This window comes from Oryctolagus cuniculus, chromosome 13, assembly GCF_051225735.1.
Source record: "Oryctolagus cuniculus isolate XC-2025 breed Fujian yellow rabbit chromosome 13, ASM5122573v1, whole genome shotgun sequence".
NCBI lineage: Eukaryota > Metazoa > Chordata > Mammalia > Lagomorpha > Leporidae > Oryctolagus > Oryctolagus cuniculus.
This window is the reverse complement of record NC_142879.1, coordinates 22487328-22506940: the sequence shown is the minus strand read 5'-3', so window position 1 is coordinate 22506940 and position 19613 is coordinate 22487328. Positions and strand designations below refer to the sequence as shown.

At 45.7% G+C, this 19613-nt stretch overlaps 1 protein-coding gene and 1 long non-coding RNA gene across 4 annotated transcripts in view; one reads left to right on the top strand and one right to left on the bottom strand.

Annotated features, from left to right (window-relative positions):
• CR2 (complement C3d receptor 2) overlaps positions 1–18314 on the bottom strand; it is a 35824-nt gene extending 17510 nt beyond the window's left edge. For both annotated transcript variants that reach the window (XM_089311406.1, XM_017347821.4), the window contains exons 1-4: positions 18019–18314; positions 1820–2209; positions 334–522; positions 150–249 (exon numbers count right to left, since the gene is read on the bottom strand). In XM_089311406.1, coding sequence (XP_089167532.1) covers positions 150–249; positions 334–522; positions 1820–2209; positions 18019–18217 — 878 coding nt within the window. In that variant the 5' untranslated portion in view covers positions 18218–18314. The remainder of the gene's footprint in view (positions 1–149; positions 250–333; positions 523–1819; positions 2210–18018) is intronic.
• The window catches only part of LOC103350988 (uncharacterized), a 183184-nt gene that overhangs the window by 121956 nt on the left and 41615 nt on the right, over positions 1–19613 (top strand). The window lies entirely within an intron of this gene.

Genomic DNA, 19613 nt, shown 5'->3' with positions numbered 1-19613 from the left:
TGTGCCTGCTCCTTCTGTCAGCACAACCTCTCACAACCTCACACCAGGCTGTCCTTAGATCTGTACGGAAGAGTCTCCGGCAGTTTCACAGTCCGTGCCATGCAAACACAAGCCAAGTGAATTAACTCTCAGACCTTCTGGATACTCACCCTTCATTGCAAGAAATGTTCACAACTGCACCAGGCCAAAGACTTGGAGGCTGTTTGATCTTCCCGTTGGGCAACTGTCTTGGAGGTTCACATTGTGCCTCTACATAAACAACCACTGGTGAGCAAAGCATGGCAAACAACAGGACATCCCAAATCCTTACAAGAGATGGACAGTTTAGGATACCTTTACATGTGGGAGTGTCAGCACTCCAGTCTCCTGAAGACAAACACTTAATAGTCTCTTCCCCAACAAGCAAGTAGCCAGGGTCACAGCTGTAAGTCACAGACAATCCTGGGACAATGGCGCCAATATCCCCCGCTGTGTGATGTCCATGGGGGATCTGGTGAGGTGGTGGGCACTCTAGAGGGAAATCTTTATACAGGAAAAATGTCATCAGATGATACATCCTTGACAATCTGGGTGCTGATTTAGGACAGAGCTCCAGATACATGACAGCTGATCAGTGCAGCTGATCAGTGGTCACCAGTCACCAGTAGCTGTCAACTTAGCCTTTTAGAGATCAAACAGATGTTGTTTAGTGGCCTCTATTCTCTGCCATGACCAGCACATTTTTTCTCATTTTTAGTTACACCATATGAATTACATTACCAAAAAAAGTCCATTTTCACACTCTATTATTAAATATTTTCTCTGCTCCAAAATTAGATTGTTATCATTTACAGGGTTATCCTTCCAGTCACCACCAACCAAGTGTTTTGGGACTCCATGTGTGATCAACACACACACACATACATTGTGGGTACCTGAGATACACCCTTCTATGCCTTTCTTCCTTTCCTTATATAGTGTGTATGTCCACAATGTCTTTCCATGCCAATGTAGATAGGTCTACCTACATCTTTGTAAAAATGTAATTGTTTTCCATAGCCACTCCATTTGTTACTACCTTAGAATCTCCTACCTCCAAGACTATCTATATATCAATTAATATATATATATATATTATATATATTTTATAGAATTACATTTCAAAGACAAAAGTTTCTCAGCTCTTTAATCCACTTAAAATGGATCAATATTATTGATAATAATTGATCAATTATTCTTTATTAATAAAATATATGCCTAATTTTGATGGTATAACTTTTGTCTAGTATCAGCAAGCCTTATATTTATATCCTTGAAATAGCCACACCATAAACCAAATCAAGTGAGGAAATGAGTAATTTGCAGGAGTCCTGGCTTTCAGTCATTTGATTCGGAATGTGATGGCTCAGGAGGTGGTGTGGGGAAGAAGCAGATCACTTCAGAACGCATTGACGGAGGCCCCAGGGAGCAGAGCTTCCCTCATCACCAACAGCTGGTGATTAGCAGTTTTTCAGCTCCTTGGGTGTAGGTTTTCTATTAGATAGCACATTTCTCATTTTACATAACTCACATATACAATGTAAAACCACACAGTTCCCACAGCTGGCCTTGACCTTGTAGAGCTCATTCCATTCAGTGATTGAGTACGTTCAATTCCATTTTCCCCTTATACTCCACTGATGCTCTTTGAGTGAAGTTTTATTCCTCCACAACTCAGAAAAACCCAGAAACCACAATTTCCACCTCTTCCCTTATTTCCTCCCTCCACCCCGTTGCTCACACAGCCATACTGTTCTTGCTCAGGAGGGTATAACACGACGCACAGAGAAGCCATACTCACTACTCTCGCAGGTTGGCAGTTCCGACGGCCCCCAGGTCTTGTTTGCTTGACACCAGACGGATTTGTTTCCTTTCATGGTGAAGTTGGCTTTACAGGCAAATACCAGAAGATCACCATGTATGTACGGTGACTTGGTCCCTTTCACTTTGTATCCCCCAGGCACTATGGGCTCGGGGCAAATCGAGTTTTTATTGTAATATTCACATACGGGAGCATCTCTATCCCAGACTGCCTTCACTTGGTCTTTAGTTATGCAAAAAAGCGTTTTTTCTCCAATGAGACGGTAAGTGGTGGGGCAAGAGTACCTCACAACAGTGCCCACGTGTATAGGGCCAGGATGGTAACTGACTCGGCCATCCGCAATAGGAGGAGGAGGGTCACAAAAAATCCCTGCAAAGCAGAAAAGAAGCTTTGTGGGCAAACTGATCGTGACAATAAAAAGAGTCAAATTTAGATAAAAGGCACAAATATAGGTTATATCACTTCTTCAGAAGCAGGCCTAGAGATCTGTACATTTCTGATTCTTAGCCCCAAATCCCCTATTCCCAAGAGCCTAAGTTCTTACCTCTTGTGCCTCAGTAAATAGACCAATATGAAACTTCTTGATTACACAATAACCACAAAACAGAATTTATTCAATTGTTCTGAGTCCAGTTGATTTTAACAATGAAAAACAAGCACAGATAGCACATGAAAATGACATATTAATGACATGCCAATTATGTGTGGACTAACAATTACCATGGACTAATGAAATTTGGGCTCAGGAGAACTGGTTTCAGCTCCCAGTGTTATCCAGTATCTGTGTGATGTTAGCCAAGTTTTAACCTCTATAAGCCTTGGTTTCCAAGTCCACAGTATAAATCAAGCTACTTTATAATATGAAAATCCAGAGAGATAAAGAAACATGAAAGGAGTTAGTACAATATTTGGAGCCTATGATTAATCAAGTCTGTATTTTAAAATTAAAATTGAAAGGCACAGAGAGAGAGAGAGAAAGGGAGAGATGACAGATATCTCTTCCACTGCTTCCTTCTCCACATGTCTGTAACAGCTAATGCCATACCAAAGCCAGGAGCCCGGAGCTCAGTCCAGGTGCCCTACATGGGTGAAAAGGACTCAGATATTTGATCCATCTGCCAACTCTCAGGGTATGCATGAGTAAGAAGCTGGAATCTGGAGCACAGCTGGGATTGTAACTCAGGCACTCTGAGATGGGATGCAGGGGGCCAAAGTGGTGCCTCAACCACTGTGCCAGACGCCCACCCCTCCATAGCTGTTTTAGACACACAACTGGAGCCACAGGTGGTGTGAACACATTCAATCCTGCTACTAAAGATGCTACAGCTTCACTACAGACCATTTGGCATCCCTGGTGCAGGACTCCTTTGAAAAGCCACAGGACGTGAACAGAAACGATCACCTCATATCTTGCATTGTCTTTGGGCTAGTGGGCATGAAGAATATTCATAGTTTATACATATACACACGTTTTCTGGGTGAGGCTCAGGATAAAGGGAAAATTGCCATCCTTCAGATTTCAGTTAATTTGCATTTTGCTCCAAGAAGACCTCTTGGGTAGAAGAATTGGCATGGGAAGACCCAACCAAACCTTCTAGCACATCACTGCTATATTTGGTTTCAGTAGGGACACTTTCAAAAGCCTTTATGTTAATACATGCAGAATCTACAATATAACGTATAGTCAACTAAACAAATGTCAATACTTCCGGTCTGCAGTCTAGAACATAAAGGAGAGGCATATATGTGTTGAAAGCACACACAAGGATCGATAGTGTAAATGTATGGAAACACACCAGAGATCAAGAGGCAAGATTTGTACTTCATTGCTTTGGTTTTTTATTCATAGTCAGAGCCAGGAAACAGTAGTCCCAAGGACTGCCCTTCCTTCTGGGATACACTGACTAAAAGGTTTGCCTGTTTACCACGAACCTTAAACCTCAAACAAGAGAGTAGAATATGTTCCCTGGAACAGTTCAATTCTCAGCTGCGTGGAATTAATCACTTCTCTAAAATTCATAGTTTTAGTGGGGTCAGTGTTTTTAAGCATTTCTGGCTTAAGGAAAAAGCCAAAGGTTGTTTGTGACTCAGCTCATCTGCATGATGACTTCAGCCTTAGCAAGTGAATTCTTTTTTTGAATTCTCCCTTTCTCTTTAGCATCCAAATGCAAAGACTATCATGATCTTCTTTAGGAAATAAACCTCAGTTCCCAGAGAAGAAAACTTCATTCCCTAAGTTCACCCCAAGTCCCTCTTCCCAAATCCTAAATCATTCCTTCTCCATAATAGAAGCCTTATGGACCAAACCTTTTTTTTTTTTCTTTTTTCCAATGATGGAACAACAATTCTGAGCTGCCTGCGCCACTGGAACAAGATCTTTATCCATCTGTTATAATTAGCAGGGTGGATACAGGGAGGTAATACACTCCCTGAGAAAAGAACAGGGCCAGTTTTTGTGTAAAACAAGAACTTTCTTCTCAGCAACTTCCGGTCTGGTTGGGGTTGGTAGAGGTGGGATGAAGGAGCTCACGTCAGCTCCTCTAAGGGAAAGCGGAGGCTCCTTGGGGTGCGGTGGGATGGGACAACATGCATTGCATTTCTTCAGGAACTATGAACCACGCAACTGCTTTTTCTGCCTTGATCTTTGCCAGGACACATTATTCTTGCTGGTTAGTTTCCTCTTCTCCTCTCCTCTCCTCTCCTCTCCTCTCCTCTCCTCTCCTCTCCTCTCCTCTCCCTCTCCCTCTCCCTCTCCCTCTCCCTCTCCTCTTCCTCTCCTTTCCTCTCCTCTTCCTCTCCTCTCCTCTCCTCTCCTCTCCTCTCCTCTTCCTCTCCTTTCCTCTCCTCTTCCTCTCCTCTCCTCTCCTCTCCTCTCCTCTCCTCCCCCCCTTCTCTCTTCTTCTTACCTGTTAAGATTTATTTATTTGAGAGACAGAGTTACAGGGAGAGGGAGATACAGAGAGAAAGCTCTTCCATCCGCTGGTTCACTCTCTAATTAGCCACAACAGTCAGAGCTGGGCCAAAACAAAGGCAGGAGCCAGGAGCTTCCTTTGGGGCTGCCATGCGGGTGCAGGGTCCCAAGCACTTGGGCATCTTTCACTGCTTTCCCAGGTGCATTAGCAGGGAGCTGGATCGGAAGAGGAGCAGCTAGTACTCAAATGGGTGCCCATATGGGCTGCGGCACCACAAGCGGTGCCAGTGTCAGGCCCATTGCTCATTATTTTTCATTTCATTCAATGGAAAGAGTCTGAGATATCCTCTCACCAATAGCATAACCATAGAAACTTAAAACAATTTATTTGCTTATTTGAAAGTTAGAGTTACCAAAAGACAAAGAGGGAGAGATAGAGATATATTCTATTTGCTGATTCACTCCCTATATGGCTGCAATGGCCAGGGCTGGGCCAGGCCACAGCCAAGAGCCAACAGCTTCTTTTGAGTATCCCCCATGGGTGACAGGGGCCCAAACACTCTGGCCATCTATCACTGCTTTTCCAGCCCACCAGTAGGGAGCTAGATCAGAAGTGGAGCAGCTGGGGCCTAACCTGCACCTATAAGGGATGCTAGTATTGCAGGCGACGATGTACCCGCTATGCTACAACACTGGCCCTGAAACTTTTGTTATAGGTTTTCACCACTCAAATCTACCTCTTCTCTCCAGTCCCCAAAACAAGATGGCTGAGATACCTAAGTTTTATGAAGGGGCTCCCAAGACTGCTAGATTTGTAGGAAGTCAGACACTTCTCAATAAGAGTAAGGGAGAAGAGGGGATGGAGGTTAGAAACCCAACCTGGGCCGGCGCCGCAGCTCACTAGGCTAATCCTCCGCCTTGCGGCGCTGGCACACCGGGTTCTAGCCCCGGTCGGGGCGCCGGATTCTGTCCCGGTTGCCCCTCTTCCAGGCCAGCTCTCTGCTGTGGCCCGGGAGTGCAGTGGAGGATGGCCCAAGTGCTTGGGCCCTGCACTCCATGGGAGACCAGGAAAAGCACCTGGCTCCTGCCATCGGATCAGCGCGGTGCGCCGGCCGCAGCGCGCCGGCCGCGGCGGCCATTGGAGGGTGAACCAACGGCAAAAAGGAAGACCTTTCTTTCTGTCTCTCTCTCTCACTGTCCACTCTACCTGTAAAAAAAAAAAAAAAATCTGACTTTAAGTTTCTTCCACAAAGATAATGGTTTTCAATATGACAATGCATAATATCTATATGGTATTTTGAATCAAATTCCAGCCTAAGAAATTTCTACCAATAGCATGGCCAAAGAATGTAATAATCCATTGTATCCTCATTTACATAAAATCTGACATGTATATTAATATCTTTATGTTTTCATAAGAGGTACTGAATCATACACACACACACACACACACACACACAAGTGCAACGGAGAGGGGGAGATAGGATGAGCTCCCCTACAAATTCCCAGTCAGGCCTGGACCAGGTCTGCATTAGTAGGAAGCTGGAGTTAGGTGTTGAAGCCAAGAATTGAACCCAGATACTCTGATGTGGGACACAGGTGAATTAATCAGTATCTTAACTGCTAGGCTAAATACCTGCCCCTTGTCTTTTTCATGAAAAGCATCTTCTAACTCCCCCTCCATTAGCAGAGATATAGCACCACCCTATACTAAATTTCCTATATCTTTAACATTTAGATATTACCTTCAGAGTTTATTTTTAAATTCTTTGACAAGGAAAACCAACCACATATACTATCTTCCTTCAACTCTTCCAATAGGCACCATCATCTATTCCTCCAAAATGCTAATTTTATATCTAGGTAACCAGTTTCAAGTCTACACACCTCCAACGCCACTTGGCATTGGAGGATTCCATTTGCTGTTCGACTGGTGCCATACCACTTTGTTGCCTTTCGTAATAAAACCAGGCTTACATTAAAACAACATTGTATCACTTAAGAAAGACCAACATCCAATCCAGATTTTGTAATTTCATTCCCAAATTCTGGAATTGGCTTTGACTAGATAATTCACTGAGGAGAAGGATCCTCCAGATTGAACTTGATTGTTCTTGCTGGTGTGACATGTTGACTTCTTACCACAAGATTAAACAGCTCTTCCCTGTTCTGCACAATTTGCCACTGTTAAGTGATGGCCATTCTCCAGTAAGAGCTCTCTGTCCTGCTGCTATTAAAGTCTCCATTGGAGATGGCTGGGGGCCACTCACAAGAAGCAGTGTTTTTTGTTGTTGTTGTGGGGAGGGTAGGTGGGAAAAGAGAGAAGGCATTTAAATGCTGTATGAGGGTACTTCAAAAAGTTCATGATAAATATGTATTATGAAAAAACTTGCATGGATTTCAATTTTTTGGCAATAAAATAAACTTATATTGTAATTCCATTTTCCATGAACCCCAATTAGTTCTGAGAATTTTTCTTCACTCAGCCTACATTTTACCATATTATTGAAATTCTACATCCTGACCTCAAAGATGTTTCCAAACAGGGAATAGTCATGTGGGAAGATACACGGAACTGGCTGATGAAAACGTAAAACTTTATGAGTTGGTTGCTAGTCCCCACCCCAAAGTACAGATAAACAGTTATGAGAGGCACCTAGAGTGGCTTACTTTTTGCATGGAATAAAATTGACAGGGTATATAATCTCATAGTAGATTTGGGATTTAACCACTTATTCACCATGAAATAATTCACATCAAAGCATAATAATGAAAGGAAAGTGGTGATACTGGGGCCACAGAGGTAGATACATAAATCACAGCTCTGGGGGCCAGAACTACCCGAACCCAATTAGCCCAGCATGGTCCTTATTTTGATGTATAGATACCTGCTTTCCCTATAGAAGGAGGCACAAGAATTAAATAGGATCAAATAACAGATTGTGTCACTCATAGCCATGAAAAGGCATGTCCTCATCCCAGGTTAGAATGTCATCTGAGATAATCCATGTAGTACATGGGTCACCAATGAGCTGAGATCTAAAGACAGAGAGATGATTCCTCCTCTGCCAGCTTACTACATGTTAGAAAAGCCCCATCAAGAATGGCAAGGAACAGAATATCACGTGTGACAAGGAATGGGGAAAGATTAAGGTCTTAAAGGATTCGACAGTCTAAAGGCAAATGAAATCTGACCCCTAGTCAGCAGAGTGGAGATTTAGAGCTGGAACTTCTTTCTCTACCAGGGGTTCTCTCTCATGAGCAATCCTAATGAGTTGTCTCTGGAACAGACCAAGATGAATCCTTCGTGCTTATACATTTTAAAGGGTAGATGGCAATCACTCAGACTGCCTTTGGAAAACTGATGGCTTCAGGCTGGAACTACTGTTCTAGTATCACTTCCCCTGCAGATGCCTCTACACAACCCACCCTCTATTACAAAAAAATATGTAACTGTTGACCCAAACACCATGCCCAGAGATGGAAGCATGGAAGCATAAGGAGTTCTCTTGGACTCATATGATTTACCTATGAGGAAAAACAAAACCAAAGAAAACCGAACATGGAGGGCTTTTTTATATTAAATCCTATCATTGGACTTGCTGATGAGCCCATTTACATTTACTCAAAGAGACTTTTGACATCTACAAAGTGCGTACCTTCCAAAGGGTCAGTCAACTCTAGAACACTATTTGCTTAAAGTTCACCATCTGTATTTCTGAGAATGGATGCAATGTGGTCAATTATAATTGATCATTTCCATTTCCCCTTTTATGTTCTGTCAGTTGATGGCATCATCTACCAAGTCTCTTGGTTTAAAAAAATTTTAAAAAGCCCATAGGCATCATTTTGTTTCTGTAACTCATTCTCTACCCAGCTCCCTCTGGAAATCTCCCCAAACCAACCCTTTGGTCACTTCTGTAATCTCTCATTGGATTTTTTTAAAAAGATTTTATTTATTGTATTTGAGAGTTAGAGTTACAGACAGTGAGAGTGACAGTGAGACAGAGAAAAAGGTCTTCCTTCCGTTGGTTCACTCCCCAAATGGCCGCAACAGCTGGAGCTGTGCCGATCTGAAGCCAGGAGCCAGGAGCTTCTTTGGGGTTTCCTACGTGCGTGCAGGAGCTCAAGAACTTGGGCCATTGTCTACTGCTTTCCCATGCCACAGCAGAGAGCTGGACTGGAAGTGGAGCAGCCAGGACTAGAAACGGCACCCATATGGAATGCTGGCACTGCAGGCAGAGGATTAACCCACTGCACCACAATGCCAGCCCCCTCTCATCAGATTATTGAGTGACGTGATATCCTTTTCTATCTCTGACCTTCTTGGGCCTAGTACAGCTTCTGTATTGCTGTAGAGATTATGCTTCTAAGGCACAAATGTGGTCATGGCACTCAGCATTTAACGACACACAACAGTTTACCTTCATTTATAAGGGAAAAAAAATGAATAGCCTTTGGCAATTAGGCTGCAGTCCACTTACTCCATTACTGTTTCTCACCATATGCACCACACTCCAACCACACTGATTTTTTTCCGAATACGTGATTTTGTTTATACCTCAGTGCTTTTGTATTTGCACAAGCATCCTCTGTAATTCTCCGAAATAGCATTTATTATTTTCTTCTCTGTGATCTCCTACCCCTTTATCTCGATCCATAAAATAAATAACATAGTTCACATTTAAGGTTCAGTCTTTATTTCTAGCTTGGAAATTCATTCTTCAAAGGCAGAAAAAGATTGTTTTTTACATCCCTCCCAAGACTCACTGTGTAGTCTCATGCTTCATATCTACTACTTAACTGAGAAATATTTCTTGAATCAAGTACAGAGGAGGTAAAACTAATGTTCCTTGTTTACTCACTTCTATCGTCATTCTAAATCAGTAGAGGATCCATAGAAGCAAGTCACAGAGGTACAGAATAAATAGGGATGGCCAGTTGTAAGGACTTAACATCCCAATCCCAAGCCTTCAGGAGTAAAAGAAAACATGGAGAACCCACACGCCTCCTTCAGTTTTGACATCATACTAATTCACTGGTCTTTCAACTGGAAAATAACAGGTTACCCCATGCAGAAATCCCAGAGGGCCAAAGACGCTGACAGGATTCCTCACATCCACAGAACTGTCGGTTGTCTGACTGCATACAGGTCTCTAAGCAGGTGATCAAGAATGACCCCGTCAAGTGCACACAGAGACACCTTTATTTCTGACATGTCCCAAGCAAATGCAGGCTGATCACTCTGAATTTTAGGCTTAGCAAAAGGGTACCTTATTAGGAACATAAATTGACTTAGAGACAAAAAAAAATGAACATCAAACTATAAGAAGCTAAAACTTCTCTGCTTCTATCACCAACGATTCTGACAGCTTTCGACTTTAGAAAGTAAATATGCACTGGGCAACATTTTCTGGAACAATGAATACATGTTTTCATAGTATGGATGAATGTGCAGGGACATTAGCTTCAGGGTTTAAAGAATTGTTAGGATAGACTCTAGAGGAAGAACTGGAGAGAATCATTTGTCATAAAATTCCAGAGAGACCCTGAGGTTGGTCCATCTTCTTCAAACCTGAGAAGCAGAAACAAGTGGAGGATTTTTGTTTGTTTCACAGCTAGGTCAGAGCCTGGAGGAAACAGCAAGGGCATTAGTTTTGATTTGGTTTTTTGCTTTTTGTGCTTTATATTTTTTGGGGGGGTTAAAGAAAAAACATTGTTATCTCAGCTTTCTTGAGGTATAATGGGTGTGCAAAACACTGCACAAAATACACACTCTCTAGTGAATTTGAAGCAAAAATATTAGTTTTTCATAAGTAAAGACTAAAAACTTATAAATAAAAATATTATAAATAAAATTTTTTCTGGGATTGCACAGAGATAGATTTTGTAGAGAGCTCAGTTCATGTGTGGCCCCTTAAAACTGCTTTAATGAAGAGCCAGCGATGTGGTGAAGCACCACCTGCAGTGCTGGCATCCCATATGGGTGCCGGTTCAAGTCCCAGCTGCTCCACTTCCGAGCCAGTTCTCTGCCTCAGCCTGGGAGAGCAGTGGGGGATGGCCCAAATCCGTGGGCCCCTGCACCCACGTGGGAGACCCAGAAGAAGCCCTAGCTCCTGGCTTCAGATTGGCACAGCTCAAGCCAATGCGGCCATCTGGGGAGTGAACCAGTGGATGGAAGACCTCTTTCTCTCTGCCTTTCCTTTTTTTTTTTTTTTTTTTTTTTTTTTGACAGGCAGAGTGGACAGTGAGAGAGAGAGAGACAGAGAGAAAGGTCTTCCTTTGCTGTTGGTTCACCCTCCAATGGCCACCGCGGCCGGCGCGCTGCGGCCGGCGCACCGCACTGATCTGATGGCAGGAGCCAGGTACTTCTCCTGGTTTCCCATGGGGTGCAGGGCCCAAGCACTTGGGCCATCCTCCACTGCACTCCCTGGCCACAGCAGAGAGCTGGCCTGGAAGAGGGGCAACGGGGACAGAATCCGGCACCCCGACCGGGACTAGAACCCGGTGTGCCAGTGCCACAAGGCGTAGGATTAGCCTAGTGAGCCACGGCGCTGGCCCTCTCTCTGCCTTTCCTTCTCTCTCTGCGTAACTTTGAATTTCAAATAAATAAATAAATCTTTTTAAAAAACTGCTTTAATGAACTTGCATAACTATCTTGAGCACCATACCTTCAGGGCCTAGAGAGAAAAAAAGTTTATTATTTTTCATAATTTTTTCCATCAACCTAGTAGAGTAATATGTCCCCAAGGAGAGTGTAGTAAATACTTTCTGTTGAGAGTAAGGTAAAAGGAAGTAATCATTTCAAGATTGTTTTCGGGTGGCTCACTTGGTTAATCCTCTGCCTGCAGCGCCAGCATCCCATATGGGTGCCGGGTTCTAGTCCCGGCTGCTCCTCTTCCAGTCCAGCTCTCTGCTGTGGCCCGGGAAGGCAGTAGAGGATGGCCCAAGTGCTTGGGCCCCTGCACCCACATGGGAGACCAAGAGGAAGCACCTGGCTCCTGGCTTCAGATCGCTGTAGCACTGGCCGTAGCGGCCATTTGTGGGGGTGAACCAACGGAAGGAAGACCTTTCTCTCTGTCTCTCCCTCTCTCACTGTCTAACTCTGTCAAATAAAAAAAAAAAACTGTTCTCTGTGACTTAATAATAATAGCAACACAATAATAATGAATGTTTTTCTAGAAGATGGAAAAGAAACTGTAGAAACCATATACTTCAGGATGGCCCTGGAGAAGTCATCTTTCTAGATAGGAGAGAGAGTTCGCATTTCAACTCCCTAAATTTATATGCGATTCAGATGCTAGTCCAGGAAGAAAGAGTATCTAGCTGTGAAGTCCTCCAAGAATATCAGTAGGTTCAAATATCGGACTTACAAATTTTCAAAACAAGTCTGAGATGGGTACAGGTGAAAGTCGAGGAATACACATGGACAGACACAGAGGCAAGCACAGAGCTCCCAAGGTCACAGCCAGACTTAGCTTTCCATGGCTCCGCCTGCTACAGGGGAAGCCACACAGACTGGATCTAAGAATTGCCATTGCTGTTGGACCCAGGTCCCACATGGATCCCCTTGTATTTGTGCCTCTTCTCCTTTGGTTCCTTCCATGAGTGCACACAAATGTCTCCAAGTGCACACTCTGGAAAAAATATCAAGATTCTATAGGGAAATTCAAGCTTTGACCTCAACAAACACAAATTTCATGACCTGACACCACTCCTACCAGTCTCTTAATAAGGCGATTTAACCTGTAATTATAAAACGCAAATAAGGACAATACCAAATTGGAAAAACTGTTTAAATTCACAAGACTTAATCAGTAGCAATGACAGACAGAGATGGACCCAAGATGTAGAAGCAGCAAAAGCAGAGAGTGCATCATAACGTGACCTTCCATGGTGAAAGGAGATAAGAGTCACAGTTTCTGGATGAGTAATAATGGAAGAGTGTCATCCCCAGTAACAAGACATGCGGATTCTCTCCCTTGGGGACACTGTTCCTGCTGGCAATGAGGTTGTCGAAATCCCTGCTCAAGGACAGAATTTCCAGAGATCAGTGTCTCTTCCTATTAGCAAAGAGAAGGTCAATCCATGAACCACTAAATGACAGGAATCTTCTTGTGGGTCACTGTGTGCTCTTTATATCTTCCTACAATCTGGAGTAAAAGTCAGAGTGGATCATGACTGGGTTTAAAATAGAAGATGATGGCAAGACAGTCACGTGCACTCCTCAAACCATGTTAAAAACTAACCAGGCGGAGCAGTGTCTGGAGAGGCAGGATGCATGTTAAGTCTTTATTTGGGCCCAAGGGGCTTTATGTGGAATGGCTTAGAGATTCATTTGAAATAAAGAATATATGGTAATAAAAATAAAACCAAAAAGTTGGCCAGGAAGCAGATAGAAGGGGGAATTATTATTGAGGATAATAATCAAACACCGTAATACTGGGTTTCCTGGCTAGCTGATAAACAAATTTTAAATGACGGTTATTCATATTAACCAAGGCATCGTCCCTAGCACAGGAGATGCATCAGTGACCTTCAGAGCCCAGCTTCCTGCCCTTAGAGAATTTAAATTCCATAGAGGAAGACAGGCCATATTTAAATACCAGGAAATAAATTACATGGTGCTGATAACGAAATGAGCAGAGTAATGTGTCAGAATGCAATGTACCTGAAGCAGGAGGAGGCAGGGCAGCAGGCAACTTCAGTTATGACAGTTATGACGTATGCACTGGAGGCATAAGTAGTGACATTGAAGTTGTAACTGAAAGATAAGGAGGAGCCAGCCAGGTGAAGGCTGGATACAACATTTTAGGCAGAGTCCTCCCAGCAGGAATGGATCGGATATGCTGCGTGGATAGATGGAGGGCAAGGATGGCTGGAACACAGTGAGCAAGACTGGGAGGTTCAAGATCGAGTTAGAAAGCTCAGCAAGGGGGATCAAGTAGGGTTCCCTGGACCACAGAAAGATGCTGGATGCTATCCTCAAAGGATAACACTGGAGAGGCCAAACAGGAGAGCCACGTGACCTGATTCACTTTTTTAAAACTATTCTGGCAGCTGCATGGAGAAGGGATTGGCATGAAGTTCAAGGCAAACAAAATGAGGCTTGGACCAAAGAGAGGCAATTAGAGAAATGAATATATTTGGAAAACATTTTAGAAATCAAATTAGCAAGATGTTCTGCTGGATTAGATGTAGGGCTTGGTAAGACTTGCTAGGAGTTTAACTTGAGCTACTTGATTGATGGGAACAGCCTGGACTGGGACGGGAAAGCCTGGAAAAGAAATAAGCTGTACGTACAGGTGCAAGCTGTGGGCAGCAGGAATGTGTAGAGACTCCATTCTACATCAGACTTGATGTATTTCACACACCTACTGAGCATCCAGATGAAGACGCCAAGGAGGTGGTTAGATGCACAAACTGCAGCTCACGAGAGAGGTTAGTACTACAGATAGCAGGTCATCAACATATAATAGTAGATGAAGCATGAGAATGGACGAGATCCCTTAGGAAGGAGATAGGGAGAAGGCAGAGGTCCAGGGATAAACTTCAGGACCTTGGCGTGTGTGTGTGTGTATGTGTATAAAATATTTATTTTAAAGGCAGAATTACAGAGAGGAAGAGGTAGAGTGGGGGGTGGTCTTCCATCCGCTGTTTAACTCCCCAGATGGCCACCAACAGCCAGAGCTGTGCAGTTTTGAAGTCAGGAGCCAGGAGCTTCTTCTGGGTCTCCCAGTCGGGCACAGGGGCCCAAGGACTTGGGCCATCTTCTACAGCTTTCCCAGGCCATAGCAGAGAGCTGAATCGGAAGTGGAGGGAGCATCCAGGACTCAAACCAGTGCCCCTATGGGATGCCGGCACTGCTGTTGGCGGCTTTACCTGCTACGCCACAGCGCCAACCCTAAGGACCCTGATATATTTAAATAAAGGCAAAAGAGACTGAGAGTAACCAGGGAGGTGTAGAAAGAACAAGCATGAAAGTCCTGTTTTGGAAGATAAAATCAAACTGTTTCAAGACAGAGGAAGTAATCACTTTTGCTGAAAGACTGAGACAGAGAAAGACAGAAATGAACATTGGATTTGTCAGCATGAAGGTCAGTACTGACTTAGCCAACAGTAGCTTCGGGGGCATGAAGCTTGTCTGAAGTCGGTCAAGGAGAGTAGGAAATATGAGCAAGCAGAAGAGGGATAGAAAAAATAGCATCCCACTGGGTGACAGAAGCCCTCCCTGTCCCCCACGAAGGAGGTGCTGGGTCATAGTTAAACACTGATGAGGATGACCCAACGGAGGGCAAACGGACAATGAGAAACAGGGGCTACCTGCAGAAGTCAGGTCCTTGCAACAGCAAGAGGGGGCGGGCTCTGACCATGAACACAGCAGAGACATGGGATCATCAAGGCCAAGGATACTGCTTCTACTGCTACAGAAAGGGAGACACTCTTTCAACCAGGAGTTACTGAATTCCTAGTTACAGACCAGTGCTAGGGATTCAGATCAGACAGCAGACCCACAAAGGCCATGCTGTCATTGGAACATGTATTGCAGTGAGAGGACAAGAAATAAATAGGTAAACAAATACATATATGAGACTTTCAGATGGTGATTGACAAAAACAGAACAGGGTGATGTGCTATACAGTGACTTGTGATGCAGACTAGTTGAGATGGAGTCAGAGGAGAGTGACAGTGAACAGCGATGCGAATGTTGAGAAGTGTCGAAAAGGGGCCAGGCAAGGCCCAAGTGCAAGAAGAATGCCTCATCAGGGAGGATGCGTGGTGCAAAGCGTAGGCTCTGCTCAAGCAGTAAAGAGAAGGCCAGGGTAGCTGCAAGCTGGGGAGTGAGGGGACATCGAGAATTCCAGAGAGAGGCAATTGAGGATAGGGCCATGGATTTCACTTTGGCAGGGTGGGAAGACCTTGGCAGGTTTTAAGCAGGGGAGAGAGGGGTCTGATTCCAGATGGAGATAGATTTGTAGACTATCTGATTGGAAAATGAGGGAATTCCTATTTCGTGGTTTCGGTTCTTGGTGTAGGATGAAACCAGGTTGTTAGTGAAGGCTCGGAGAAATCAAAGAGTTCAGGGGGTTTGAATCCATTTATGCAAACCGACAAAAGGAAAAGGTAGGGGAAAAAAACACTGCAAAGGTCCTTTGTCTCCTACTGACTTCGCTCACAGCCATGCACAGTGAAGACACTGGCTTCAGAGTCTTCCAGAGAGCTCGCTGAGTCTGCACTTCCCAGGCCACACTGGTAACCTGTAAACCTCTGGAGGAACCGACCAAGACCTGAGCGATGATCCTGGGAGGGTACAGAGCAGCAGTAAAGGCAAACAGAGTGGGGAGGGCTGGGCGATGCACCAGTAACGGAGTCAGGAGGGCCACAGGGTGAGCAGCGCATGCGCAACAGGGAGCAAGGGGGGTGCTGGGCAGGCTTGCTGAGATCCAGTCACAAAGGGTTTGCAGGCTGAGGGGTGGAGGGTTTTGCTCACAGGCAGCAGGGGTCCAGTTTAGGTTTTTGAACAAGAGAATGGAATAAAGAAAAAATATTTATATGTCTACAAATATATAATATTTTTTCATGATTAGAAAGGTTAGAGAGTGGTAGCGGGTTGCTTAGGGTTGGGGCCCACACTGTGGCACAGCGGGTTAACGCCCTGGCCTGAAGCGCCGGCATCCAATATGGGCGCTGGTTCAAGTCCCAGCTGCTCCACTTCCGATCTAGCTCTCTGCTATGGCCTGGGAAAGCAGTAGAAGATGGCCCAAGTGCTTGGGTCCCTTGCACCCGTGTGGGAAACCCAGAAGAAGCTCCTGGCTCCTGGCTTCAGATCTGCTTAGCTCCGGCCGTTGTGGCCAATTGGGGATTGAACCATCGGATGGAAGACCTCTCTCCTCTCTCTCTCTCTGCCTCTCCTCTCTCTGTGTAACTCTGACTTTCAAATAAATAAATAAATAAATAAATCTTTTTAAAAATGCCTAGGGTTAGAATATTGGCATAAGAAGGAGAGAAGGATCAACTGAGGCACGGCAGTCCAACCAGCTGGTCCTCATGAGTCTGGAGTTAAGAGACCCGGATGGTGTCCCTGCTCTTGTGTGGCACACAGACTTGGAGAGGTCGATGATTGGCTGCGCTGGTGAACCAGTTGGTAACATACTCTCTGAAATTTAGAAACAGGAATGCAACGCTTCGAGAAGTCAGGTGTGGGAGGTGTTACACAAAGCTGTGTATGTGTGTTGATGCTAAGGGGGTCCACCGGTAGCCAAGGGAATGAGAGAAGAGAAAGATGTGGGGAGGTGTTCCGGTAAGTGTGAGAGACAGTTAAATGTTGGGAAAACACACCGTCAAGTCAAGTCGTAGAAGAACCGATACATGCAACATCCCAGACACCTTAGCCAGCTGCGAGATGAGCGCCTGAACGCTGGCTCAGACCTAGGACTGAGCTTAGTAGGAAGTACCCCTAGGTTCCACTGGCAGCTCAGGGAGGGGGCAGGGCAGGTCCCATCAGTTTCATTGCACTGTTGAAGAAATCAAAGACCAGGAGCTAAATGACCTGCCCAGTGTCGCCCAGCTGCTGGTGTCTCCGTGGCCAACGCTTTGTAAACCCAGAATTCACTGTGCCCTGCAAAGTCAGCCCCATCTTTCAGCCCCCGGCAATGCAATCAGAACAAGTTAGAATTCTTCTTTAAAACTGAGGCGGTCTGGGGCGGGGGCCGGGGGCCGGGGGCCGGGGAAAAAGCTAAGATGAACGTTGATGAAACGTCCTGAGCCCCACACCGTTCCACGAGGGAAACCGCACTAAGGAAACTACAGTTTAAATTCACGTCCCGGCTTTTAAAAATTGACTCCAGATGGTTAAGGTTTAAGAACTCTTTAGCAATGATCCCATCACAGTAAATAATAAAATAACAAGAATAAAAAAACTCTAAGAACCTCGCTTGGACACCAGAGCGTGACCATCTTTGGGGAAGGATCTGTGCAGTCTCCGCGTTCGGGCTGCGTGGGCTTCCGTTCCTCCGCGCGCGCCACTCACGCACCTGCTGCAACCCGCGAACCACTCCCGCCCCTCCCACAGGAGAGAGCGGGGACGCCAGCAGCGCAGCTCTGCGCAGCCTCCAGTTCTGATACTGGTCCCACTCCAGGGGCACCAGGAGACCGCTGCGGCTCACCAAAAGTAGCGGGAGACCACCAGGTGTCCGGCACTGCCCCACTAGTTTCTCGCTTCGGGTTCTCTGCACAGAACCCCTCCCTGCCCCCGACGCGTCCCTACCTCGGTCACCGAAGACCCCTGGCGCGAGGACGGCCAAGAAAACCCAGAGCGGACCCGCGGCGCCCATGCCCCGGCTGCAGCCCCGGCGGCGGGGTGCGTTCAGGCACGCGGAGCGGAGCGACAGACAGCTGCCAGACGGGGCAGGCGGGCTCTTAAATAGCGGCAGGCACGTGTGCTCAGTCTGCGCGCACACCTGCATGTGGTCTGGGGGGCGGGCGTCTGGGCCGGCGAGCGTGGCAGCCGCAGGAGGGGCGCCCCCGCGCCGCGGCGGGCCGCAGCTCTGCCCGCCTGGCTCCGGCTCAGCCTCGGTGCGGTGGCTTTCCAACTAGGAGCGCGCCACGCAGCACGCCCACTTTTTTTTTCTTTCTAGAACTGAAACAGAAGTTTCACCGAATGTTCGCTTGCCCCCAGTCTGCTGTGCTCCTCTGCCATGCGATGCTGTCTGGTCCTAGGCTTTGCACAAGTCCTGGTTTGCACAAGTCCTGGTTTGCATCCACTGAACCCATTCCAAGATCCGTTCGTGGAGTCAGCCTCCGGTGTGAGAAAACAGTTGAGGTTTCCTTCGAGCGGAATTTAGGAATTGCTCTTTGAACGCTGAAGTGGCGTCCACAAAAACGTTTCAAGACTAATACAGCAAATTCCCAGACGCTGACATTCCCAGTCTCTGAATGTTAATGTTTTGCATTGTTTTCCTTACCACTCTTTCTAGACAAAGATATGCACGTGTACACATTCAGGCCTCTGTTTATAATTTTGTAATTATTGCTTGGACATTTGTCTCTCCTCCAAGTGTTCAGTGTGTTTTCTAGAAACATGGGAATTCTCATCCATCACTTCAGCGCGGTGGTCAAAACAAGAAATTAGCATCAACGCAGTGCTATTTTATGCACTAGAGGCTTGTTCAAATGTCAGCATCCATCTCGATATTCCTCACTATAGCAAAACTGAAAATCAATATTTTTTTCCTGGTCCACAATCATTCCAGGATCATGCACTGCGTTTGACCATTGTATCTGTTTTTTCTTCTGTAACCTTTGACATTCTGTAGACTGCCATTTAAATCGGGTATTTATCACACAGTAACAAATTGCCTTAAACTGAGGGTCAGGACTGCATTTATCGGCCACCCAGTTTCTGCGGTCAGGACCGTGACAGCAGCTTGGCGAGGCGTAGGACCTGCATGAGGTCACGGTGAAGACCTCCCCCAGAGCTGCGGGCTCTGAGGGGTTCAATGGGCCCCAGGGCCCAGCTCCACCAGGCGACTTCACCAAGTGGCACTTGACCTCAAGCTTGAATGATGGGTTCCCTCCCATCATGGAACAAGAAAGGCAGAGCCCACATGTCCTTGTGATCTAGCTCTCCGGGATACCCCATTGATATACAAAGTGGCCCTTTCTGGTGTGGGAGGGCACCTCTATGCCCCTAGGAGCACTGGGAGGCCAGGGTCACTGGGGACTGGAGACTGTCCTGGAGGTGTGTGTCTAGCGTTTCTGCAGGATTTCAGGATTAGACCCAGGTTACATTTTTTTTTTTTTTTCAGGAGAATCCTAAAGAAAGAATATAGTGTTCTCGATGGGAGCTGCATGTGATGTGTT